Raw genomic sequence first — 12112 nt, forward strand, 5'->3', positions numbered from 1 at the left:
TTACATCACAAATGAGAATCGCTACCAGGATAACCGCCGCTACGAAAATCGCTCGCGCAGATCTCCTGTTGCACGAAAATTCGTCGCACAGGAAAATTACCGTACAGAAAACTGCTCAAATATTGCTCAGCAAATGCTTTTTTTGCGATATTTGGGCAGTTTTGAGCAATATTTGGGCATATTTAATACGGCAATTTTCTTGTGCGACGAATTTTCGTGCGACAGAGATCCGCGCGAGCGATTTTCGTAACGGCGGTTATCCTGTTAGCCATTTACATTTGGAATGTAATCACCGAACCCTTAATATCTTATTTGACTTCAAAAGTTTATCTTCTGAATGATTTGTCGAACAATCGATCGAGTATGCAACATTCCAAGGCCTCGTTATTTGTTCCTTATTGATTTGTCTCACTGAGGGAATCGTTTCGCGACCCGAGTCCCTTACTGTATTTGTACTCAAAAAGTTCTGTGTAAATGTGCTATTTTAATTTAAAAAAAAAATTCAGAATGTTGTTTGATAGACACAAATCAGAATATTCTTAGTGAAAATTCCAAAAATGCTTGAAGAGAGGAGTAAATTAAAAAATGTTTTGTCTTCGACGGAACGCCTATACACTAAAAATACGCCTGTACCGCGAAGGGAATAGAATTGAGACGGTGAGTACGAGCAAGCGGAAGACCACCACTACCTCAGGTAAGGCTGATTCCAGTTTCTGAGATTTGCTAATTCGAGTGAAATACATATTTCAATATGGACCAATTATAGCGGACATTTAGGCCAATGGAACCAATTATAGTGGACATTTTTTATTTTTTAAAGATTTTTTTATTTTTTTAAAGAAAAAGAGAAAGCTCACTCCATTTAGTAGACATCACAAAATTTAAAAGGCATAAGTTACATAGTGACTATTCATGATTCAACACTTGACAAAAGATCTATATTTAATGGAAATCATGGAATAGAATGTTTAAGCTCATAACGCTTTCAGTATTTGAAAATACAAAAAAAATCAATAAAATAACTACGATGTCCATACATACATATGTATATTCCATCATCAAACTACTTCTGATTCATGAAAACATACAAGTTTTTTCTTTAAACTGTAAACAGAACTATACAATAATTATATAGAATTTTACTTTCCATATAAAATTTTGATAGTTTGTTAAAATATACATACATATATATTTTACAGAAGTGCTTGTACAGTCGAGACGTTTCTTTACACAAAAGATACAATTCGTAGAAAGAACTGTTGAATGTTTTGTTTGAACAAGTGAGTGGATATTTGAAATTTTAACTACATAAATAATAACACAAAAAAATTAAACAAAGTTGTTTACGTGCGTTTTTCTTTTGTTTATACGTTTTCAAATTTCATATTGTCCCCACATACGACATATCTATATGTAATTAAAAATATATTTAATCCGTAACTTTATTTTTAGCTTTCATTCCTGAATTAACATTTAAATAAATACGATATTGCCGGGGAACCTCAAATCGATTAGTTATCGCGGGGATTATTCCAGTTTTGTCACTTTTAGGATACTAGGGCGGTTCCGTGACGTCAATTGCAGTTGCGATTCGCGTTTGGGTCGATAGCGACCTTCACCAAGCTGTTGCAGGGGGTGGTAGGGGCATCACCGACCCCTCGCCAAAGCCAGATGTAGGTTATGACGTAGACTGAATCGATCGATATTGCAAATACCGACACGCCCGTATCATGATGCCAAAAATCTCCAATCAAAACACCCAAAAATCCGTAACGTGATACAATCATCTGTTGCTATTATTCAATACAAAATTTTAGTTCCTTTGACTTAATTTTTATAATAAATAACTAGCGCAATTCCTTCTTTGCTATTAGACAAACGCTATAATATATGTATGGTATTTATGGTACATTATGAATGTATACTTGGTTCGGTGATTACTAGTCAAATGTGAACCAGTCACAGGACAACCGGTCGCTCGAGATCGGTCACACGTGATCACCCGTCACACTAAAACTGGTCACGAGAAAACTGGTCACACCCTAAAATCGGTCAACCAGTTTTCTCGTGACCGATTTTAGGGTGTGACCAGTTTTAGTGTGACGGATGATCACGTGTGACCGGTTGTCCTGTGACTGGTTCACATATGACTAGTAGTCCTTTTACCGTACACTTATTGTCTACATATATGTATGTATATGAATGAACAGTTATTGTCTACATGTATATGAATGTACACGTATTGTCTACATGTATATGAATGTATACTTATTGTCTACGTGTATATGAATGTACATACACTTATTGTCTACTTCAATTTTAAAATAATATTAAGAAAACTATTACTTCAATAACATTTCTTTTTTGAACTTCCTTTTATGTCCCCAACGCTGTTTATAACTAAAGCCCGGACCCAGAAGGTGCCGCGTATTGTTCAAAGGTTGTAAATGCATTGTTAAAGGTTTGCCGAACCTTTTTTACAAAGGATTTACAACAATGGAACAATGGATAGCACTGTGACTATCCTACCTCTACTTATAACTAAAGCCCGGACCCAGAAGGTTGTCGCGTATTGTTTAAATGCTGTAAATGTATTGTTAAAGGTTTGCCGAACCTTTTTTACAAAGGATTTACAACAATGGAACAATGAGCGGCCCCTTGGCTATCCTACCTCTACTTATAACTGATAGCAATATAATTTATTTATTTAAGAATACTTAGGAAAGGTGGCATAGAGTATAGACGATGGGCCCAAAGGGTTTTCTAATCATAAAGTTGTACAAAAATAAAAAAAAATCAAGATAAAAAACAAAAAAAAAAAGAGAAGAAATATAAATAACTCAAAATAGAAGAAAATAAATATCGGCTAGAAATCCGTACACATTTACACTATTACTTTTACTATTTAGAATAGTCATATTTATTTCGGTAACTTTCTAAATATATTTTGTAAACACTGCATTTATTTTAGTTTAAATGGTCAATAGCTATAAATTAACGTTTCCTTTACGAAAATCCGACAGAAAACACTAGTATATTCTGGTCTTTATAATGCACGTGGAAATTTTGTGTAAACTACATACCTATAAATACATATGTACATGCATATGTAAACTATCAGACACATTGTAACACTAAATGGCAGACTATTTGCGAGACATTTTAAATGCAATTAGTATCTGATGGAACGCAGGCTTCTAGACACCAAATTCTTCCCGTTGTACGTCAATGAATGATCTATGTAATTCCATGGTACAATTCTCGAATCATCCATTCTACTGAATGATTCGGTGTATGTTAATCATCAATAAGAAGGAGCTAGTAAAAAAAGTCGACATTGCTCCATCCTCGTATTTGAAAATATTACCGCAGATCGTTTATACTTTTAAATCATGACTTGACAATTGACAATGGTACCCCCTGTTTGACTGGCACCAGAAGATAACCGCGACCTAATTTTCATCATGTAAGTTCGGAAAACACAACTTGAAAGTTGGTACTCTTATTCAGGTACGACCAGTAGACGACTCCGTGCATCTGGCCCATTAGCTCAGTTGGTTAGAGCGTCGTGCTAATAACGCGAAGGTCGTGGGTTCGATCCCCCCATGGGCCAATGATTTTTTTTCCAATCCAACAGCATTTTTAATGCACTCATCCAACACGTGAACACACTTTGAACTTTCACGTGTATCGTACGCGTCAGCGCGATTAAGATCAGTGACTGAAAATAGCGTCAGCGTCTGACGTCAATGAAGTACATAAATACCAAAATTGATATTAATTATATATTTCTATGTAGTTTGCTTATGCGATATAATATTGTGTAAGGGAATGAGTGCTTATACATACGTCATTCCATTTTTTTCACTGGTAAACGGACTACTAGTCATATGTGAACCAGTCACAGGACAACCGGTCGCTCTAGATCGGTCACACGTGACCACCCGTCACACTAAAACTGGTCACGAGAAAACTGGTCACACCCTAAAATCGGTCACGAGAAAACTGGTTGACCGATTTTAGGGTGTGACCAGTTTTCTCGTGACCAGGTTGAGTGTGACGGGTGATCACGTGTGACCGATCTAGAACGACCGGTTCACATTTGACTAGTAATCACCGAACCGTTTTACAATACGTGGACTTTGACAGCGATTCTTAGACGTTTCTATTTAGTGTACTACTACGATTTGCCTTCTTTCTGCAAACACTGAGAATAATCTACACATTTTCATGACTAGTCGCAAATTTATTGAATAACAAGAAATTTTCAAATATCAAGTACGAGGAATACAGGCAATCACCGAGCCGAGCCCCCTCCAAATATGTGGATTATTTTACGATCACAGATTTATCTCCACGTTTTCTCGATCTTTCAGCTTCCGATTTGTTTCTATAAGGATTCGTTTCGAAATTCAAACGTCAGGGCTTCAAATATTAGCTAACGTTATGAAAAATGCAGTCGAAAGAGTATTGCTTTGAGAGGTGGCAACAGGAAATTGACCTTATTTAAAATATTTCATCTTTTATACCTAGTGTACATGTTACAGGCCAAGGACATACGAACTAGTTTGTTCATGCACAAACTATTAGGCATAAGTTAAGTATTCTCAATCGTTTGTCGCACCGTCTATGTACATACATACATACATACGAGTATGTGTGCTTACACGAGGTTGCAAGATTTTTAATATTAGCAAATAAGAGAATTATAGCAACGTTATAATGGGTTTCCATAGGATTTCCCTTTAAAATACTTGACGTTTTGATACCTCAAAGATTTTGACTGCTAAAAGTTTCATGCGACGCCTGGTGAGTACATTTAACGATATTGTTAGCACTTAAACTAAAACCAATACGTATGTAGTTCGTGTATGAAAAAACTAGTACGTTCATGAAGAAACCAGAATGAACATTCCGACTGTAAATAATACAGATATCAATGAAATTAGTTTATGATTTAAAAAAAATATATTTACTCTACTATGACAATTTGCCCATCGTGTACATATGTATGTAAATAGGGTTAGGTGATTATTGGTCACAAAGCGCTCGCCCAAAAGTCACTAAAATCTCTATAATGGAACATCTGGCAGCCGAAAAGTCCATAATGCTAACGAGAACTATCATACTAACGAGAAACCCCGCGATTTTCATGGCAAAAATTGTCTTTTAGGCGATCGTGATGTGACTAATAATCCAATTATCGTAAATAAATATAAATTTTGTAATTTATATTTCCAAAATATCGCCCCGCCTTGAAAAATTTCTGGATCCGTCGCTGATCAAAGGCCAAAGCCGTGTAGGGATTTTAATAAAAAGGTTTTAAAGCGAATCTGAGAAATTACCAATCAATCAAAGGCTTGAATTTTCTCATTTCGTAATACGAATACAGTGGTTTTAGGCGTTATATTTTTGCCAAGTGACGATTGTCCACAGACAATCCTAAATAATTTTAGCATCAGTCGTATTTGATGCTTGGTGGTCGACGTATGTCCGATCAAATCTTCTCTGGGCAAGGGCAATGGACGATTCCATCGTTAAAAATTGCACGATGCATTAAAAAACACACAATAAACAACATGGGATACATTTCTATAAGTAAATTGATCATTTAAGTAATATATTATTCAATTAACATCGTATATGAAAGTTTTCATGAAAGCGTCGGCATTCGGCACTAGCATACGCGTACAATATTGCGTAGTTATGGAAACGGTACGCGTGTTATTGAAACAAGAAATATATTCAAAAGGGCTCTTCTATTGTTATAACAATTCTCTGCATACATACATATGTATGATCGATCAAAATGTCTGCTTCTAAAAATTCTAGTTTCCCAGTGCATCAGCTCTACTTCAACGAAAATTATGATGAAAACGCGTATGTTAAGAGTCATTGCACTATATGTATATGCATATAACTATTCTGGCACAATTTCCATCTCAGTTTTCCCTCCTCATTGTTTCGTATCATTTCGGAGAAGCGAGTGGGCGTATTTGACCAATCAACCGCATACATAAAATATTATACATACTATCCGGATAAAAATGAAATGTTACGAATTCGATTATTATTGGGTCAAGGTGCGCCATGTTTTAAGATTTGAAATTGAACGTGTGGCCATGATGTCTCTCGGTCATTCGCTTTGAAACAAACCGATTGTCTCACTTTCGAACATTATAAATGTAAAAACGAATAATATGGACAAAATTTTCCGATTAGGTCAACGTTTAAGTGGGAAAAATCGTAGGGGCGAACCTTGACCTACTCTGCACATGGAAATGAAGTTTCATTGTATATTAGTCAAAAACACTTGACCTTAACAAATGAAAATTCAATAGTAAACATGAACAATAATACCTTCAAACATTATAAGGGTCAAACTCAAGTACGTTAGGAAATGTAAACAAGCTCTGTCACTAGGCAACGTAAACACTTGTGTAATATGATTCAAATGTAATCAAATCGTTATAAATAAACCAATGTACAATTTTATATATGTATAATCTCAAATTTAAATAAATAAACAATATTAATAAATGCGTTGAATTTCCCACCTTAGGGCAATCAACATTAATAAATATTCAATTGAATTATATCATCGCTCGTACGACGAGCCGGTTATAACCGGTGGATGGAATCTAATTTTGCATCATTTCAATTAACGTCTATTTACGATGCCTGCCCTCAAAAGTCATGTTGACAATTCTGATTCACACACTCCGATGATCAACACTGCAGACATATTGGAAAAAATATGCAAGGCGATGGGGGATTTTTTTCAATGGAAATCTCCACCGACATATCAAAACAAAGAATTTCTAACCATTCTACAAAAACTGTTTACGTTTTTTCTCATATATCATATTTGCCGACATTTCATCGTCGATTTTCCTTAAACAGTTTTATTTATTCGTATTATTTAACGAAAAAAATATCACGTCGGACAAGTTCCTGTTTATGAGTGTCAATTGGAGTTCAAACGACGACCCGGATTATATTTTGTTTGATCCGTGTTTGATTTTCGTCCAAATATTTGTCAACTACCGTAAGAAGAAAAATCGTCTCATTGACATAATGATTTCATACGGAAAATATACATAAATTACACATAATGATAGAAACGAATTATTTGATGTATATTTATATGATAAATAGACTAATTTTTAACTCATTCAACATTCAACTATACAAAATTGTAATATTTAAAAAAAAAACAAAAGTTATCAACTAGCCAATTCCAATATGTCTTAAGTAAACAAAAATACACAATTATAATAATAATTTATTGTATCTAAATTAAGCTTTTTATATATAATTGAGGCACTTAAGATATTTACAAAATTAAATACATACATTGTGGTTAAGATAATTCACAAATACATAAATCTATTGTGATTAATTTTGCTATTATAAATATATACGTTAACATTTTTTTTTTTTTTGTATCTCATGTAATATAATATATTTAATTTAAAAAATCATACTTAAAAATACATATATTATATGTATGTTATTCAAAAAAAAAGTTTAGATGAGAACAAAACTGGGGTACGCTCCTTGTAGCTAATTATTTGAAAATTTACATATTATTTTCAATATATTAAAATTCAAAATATGTATGTATAAAAATAAAAAATAGCCTGTTCGACTTACATAATAACCAAAAAAACCAAATGAAGCTTGGATGCATGTATATACATATATAATTAAAATAGATATTCAAAAGCAATAATAAAATTACTCAATGATCGATCACCAGCCATTTTTGCGTTGTTTGTTCTACTTGCTTTGCAAGCATCGGATGACGAACCCTGACTTTAACTTCAAGCTTTCCACCGACAGTTCTTCTCCCGTCCATCAGCTGCAAACACACAATGGTAATTTGTATTCAAGATAAAAATCGCAATCAACAAACCGTCAAGTGTCTTTCACTTACATCGTAAGATTCGTGCAACACCGTCTGCGTCTCCAACGGTTGCAGTTTCACCATCACGGTGCCGATCACGGAGTCTCTCGTAAACAGACCACTGAAACATGACAATGGGCAACTGCAGGGGCGTCCGCAACACCTAACGAACACACACACAACATGCTATCTTTCAACACAAACCATCATCTTCATTCACAATCGTTAAAATAAATAAATAATGGAAAATCTACACAGAATGAGTGACAGAATATCACGTAACTCACCCACGAGAATACACTTCCAATTTGATAGCGTGCCTTTTAAATATCCTTAAGCAAGGACGCGCTGTCCTATTAATTGCAAGCGTGTAAGCAGCGTTATACTCCGGACTATTAGTATCTTTAACTAAAACTGTCTTATCTCGTATAGGTTCCTCCTGTAAATTACACAAAATATGAAACACTGCAAAATTCCAATTCAAAAAATCTTACAGTTATTAATTACTTGTGGATACGGGAATTCAAATTTGACATATGTATCAATGTCTTTAGGGTTTGCTACTGTGTAGCTAATGCCCCGCACTATTGTAAGCTCTAAATCATTATCTCCCAAATCAGTGCAACATTGAACGATAGAAAATTGTTTAGTTTCATAATGAAATTTAGGAGGAGAGCTTCCTGTTCTGAAATATAAAAAACATACTCATTAATTTTTAAAATGTATGATTTTATATTTTAGCAAGTGAAAAATGAATACCTTTTGCACATTTTAACTATGTCTAAATCTTGTTTAACGTTAAGCGCTAAATGTTCAAATCGATTCGTTCCAGCAACATCCCCTAAAGCTTTGTGATGATCGCGTGTTGTAAGGCATAATTTAAGTTGAGTGGTGAGTTGTTCTTCCAATCGTGAAATAATATCTCCCAAGCCATCATCGTTTGGATCGCAATCATCAGTATTAATAACATCAAAGCTTAAATAACAACATATCAAATTCATTTAATAAACCTATTCTTACTTAAATATTCATACTAGTTAAAGAAAAAACATACCTATCTTCTAATTCTTGTTTTGCTTGTGGAGGTAAAGGAACTGTTGAAAAATCAACAGGCAATCCGCATTTAGACGCTTCAATCAATGGATCAAGTCCTTTTGCACATCTCAAATACTCTTTAGCTTCTTGTATCTCACCTGAAACGTGTTGAACATATTATATGCTCACATAATAAGTTAAAAATCAACTTATTTGTAATTACCATTCTTTTTCGAATTCAACGCAGCTTCTTTGAATTCCTTCTGCCTTTGTAAAAGTACGGTAAGTTGTCGATCGGCATGTCCAGTTCCAATTTGATTGCCCATCTTGCGAACTGAATTACTCCTACCCGTATTCGCAAGTTTTCCAGGTCTATCTTCATTGTTATTGGATGGAGACTGAGCAGGCTACATCACATAACGTTAAAAACGCAATGATATTTATAAAGTACCTTTTTTTAAACTGAAATAACCTGTGGCTTTGGAGGCGCAGCTGGTGCTGAAGTCGGTTCAGGAGGTGGAGCACTTTCAGGTACAGGTTGGGGCGCTCCAGGAATCGGTGCATAGCCAGGAGGTGTAGGCAATTCATCAAAAGGAATAGGTTTTCCGGCTGAATTTAATTTAATCGCTTGTTGGTATTGTTTAACGATACGTCCCATACGACGCGCTTTAGAGCTATTGCCAGCTTCATTTGCAGCAGCTTCTTGTTGCTAAATCGATGTGAAAACACAATTCAAAATACAACGTTATAAAAGTAAATACAAAAATATGCAATACATACTTTATAAAGTTCTAATCTTTGCTGCAAGGCTTCTGCTGCAGAGTTTGCTGCTATCAACGAAACCGGGACATCTTCCGATTCCATATTGTAACTTTCTGCAGGAGGGTCGTCTAAAATATTAAATAATTAGAATTCTAGCAAAGTTTTTGGATAATAATTTCGATTTTCCATGTTTGTAAATATATTTCTACCTGCCGATTGTTGTGTGTGTTCTTCTTCTCTTTGTGGTAAATGCACATTATTACTATCCGGTGGACCAGGCATATTGCTCAAATCAAAAGGTTGCCCACTTTTGACTGCTTCAATAACCCGTTCAAACTGTTTCACCATTTTTACATGATTCATAGCCGTAACATTATCACCCGACTTTTTGGCTAATAATGCTGCCGCCTTATATTCGTTTCTTCGATCTGTAATTTACAATAAACATTACTAATAAAAATAATTACAAGACGTGTAAAAAAATTCCATTCAGCACTTGTACCTGTCAAAACATTCAAAATGGACATCGTTTCGTCAGATAAATTTAGTGGGGCAGGTTCTGGTTCCAATACAGGTACTGGTTCAGGTTCTGGAGAAATATTTACAGAAGCAGGTACGGGGTTTTCAGCTGGGTTATGTTTGGAAGTGCTTACTATCGGTGGTATATCCTCTTCATTGACTGGTTTTCCAGCTTTAGCTTGTTTTAATTGATCTTTCAAAGTTTTTAAGCCACGATTAAATCTAAAAATATACAATGCAATTCATAAATAATGAACTATAAAAAAAAATCTGATAGGTAGTTTCTTGAAATACCTCCTAGCTCGACTGCTATCTCCAATATCTTTCGCATTCTGTTCTGCTATCGTATACATTTCAACTCTTTCTTGCAAAAGAGAAACAAGATCTACGGAATTAGCTGTCTGTGGCGCAGGAGGTGCAGGTCTACTAGCTTTCATGGGTTCACTAACTGGCTCCGGGGCTTCTTCATCTCCTATCGTTAATTCTGACAATTCGTTCAAAAGATCTGGATCATCTTCTCCATCTGTCAAAAAAATTTTTGATAAAAAAATAAAAATATTAAGCGGCATTTAAATAAAAAATAGATAAAAACATTTAAAAACCTGAAACTTCTTCGTCAGTGGGTATATCTCTCATACTGTCAGCAATTAAATTATCTAAATCAGCAGTGGGTATGAGTTTGGGTTTAGGTTTGGATTTTTGTTTAGGTTTACCGCCACCAGCTATAGCAGCTAGCTCGGCTTCCAAATCACTATCTCCACCATCGTCATTACCAAAGTCGTCAATATTGTCAGGCATATCAAATAGTCCATACTGTGAAAATAAAATATTATATATACCTAAAGTGACCATACGTCCCGTTTTGAACGGGACCGTCCCGTTTTTAGGTAGCCTGTCCCGTTGTCCCCAAGGACAGGTTCGGGACGTCTAAATGTCCCGTTTTCAAAAACCCAAAAAGACTATAGATTTTTATATTTATATTTATATTGTTCATTCCTGTTCTTTTCTTTTCTTCATCAACATTCCTATTCTTTTTATTAATAAATAAAAACTATGAAAAAATACGCGTTTTCTTGAATACACATACTATTACGTAAAAATTGATAGATGTACCGTTTGGAGGACAAAAGTAAATGGTCACATTATATATACCACGAAAATTGTCAAGTAAGCATTTCAAATTTTGTAAAAAGCATTATAAAGATAAACATAATAGATAAAAGCGACGAATACTCGATAAGACATTTTGCAAAATTTACTAGAAAACTTTAATTGCGAATTTTAAATAATAAGAACAATAAAATACAGCCTACAGCGATATAAAATTATCTATACATTTCAAATAGAAAGTAAGATTTCCCAAAAGTATACGAGAAGTGTAATATATTTATTAAATAAATCAATATACGAGATGAAGTTGAAAAATAGATCTATAAATAGTATATTACGGAAGTGCGACATGGGACAATGAACTTTATTAGTCATGACTCATGAATAATGTAAAAAATTATATTAAAATACATAAATTTAAAACGAATACGGGGTAAAAGTATTAATTTAGAAAGAAATTACTTGAGAAAGGCCCGCCCCGCGCTGACGGAGTGGGGGACGGGGACGACGCGCCATTTCGCTGTCACACTGACAGTTCAACTGACAACTGATGTGTTTTGGCCTAAAGCGCTCAAATACATGCTCTACGGTCTTCGCTATACGGTTCGGTGATTACTGGTCACAAAGTCACTAAAATCTCTATAACGGAACATCTGGCAGCCGAAAAGTCCATCATACTAACGATAATTATCGTAGTAACTAGAACTTGAGTGCCAAATATTGTGTTTTCGCGATTTTCATGGCAAAAATTGTCTTTGTGACCACCCCAATGTGACG

The 12112-nt window shown here is 34.6% G+C and overlaps 1 protein-coding gene and 1 non-coding gene across 3 annotated transcripts; one reads left to right on the top strand and one right to left on the bottom strand.

Annotated features, from left to right (window-relative positions):
* Positions 1–3539: 3539 nt before the first annotated feature.
* Positions 3540–3613, top strand: TRNAI-AAU (transfer RNA isoleucine (anticodon AAU)). Its single transcript has one exon. It is a non-coding gene; the product is annotated as a tRNA-Ile (tRNA).
* Positions 3614–7694: 4081 nt separating this feature from the next.
* Positions 7695–11900, bottom strand: l(2)gd1 (lethal (2) giant discs 1). Of its 2 annotated transcripts, none has more exons than XM_077434881.1 (14): positions 11798–11900; positions 10828–11038; positions 10520–10748; positions 10209–10447; positions 9916–10134; positions 9725–9834; positions 9417–9653; positions 9168–9351; positions 8964–9102; positions 8669–8884; positions 8417–8594; positions 8197–8348; positions 7940–8030; positions 7695–7864 (listed from the first exon to the last, which is right to left on the bottom strand). In XM_077434881.1, the coding sequence occupies exons 1-14, from the start codon at positions 11849–11851 to the stop codon at positions 7745–7747; spliced, it is 2379 nt and encodes a 792-aa protein (XP_077291007.1). In that variant the 5' UTR covers positions 11852–11900; the 3' UTR covers positions 7695–7744. The 2 variants fall into 2 exon arrangements, with proteins under 2 accessions (XP_077291007.1, XP_077291006.1); XM_077434880.1 differs by having other exon boundaries at positions 7940–8072.
* Between the last annotated feature and the right edge of the window lie 212 nt (positions 11901–12112).

Source organism: Arctopsyche grandis, chromosome 7 (genome assembly GCF_051622035.1).
Source record: "Arctopsyche grandis isolate Sample6627 chromosome 7, ASM5162203v2, whole genome shotgun sequence".
Classification (NCBI taxonomy): Eukaryota; Metazoa; Arthropoda; class Insecta; order Trichoptera; family Hydropsychidae; genus Arctopsyche; species Arctopsyche grandis.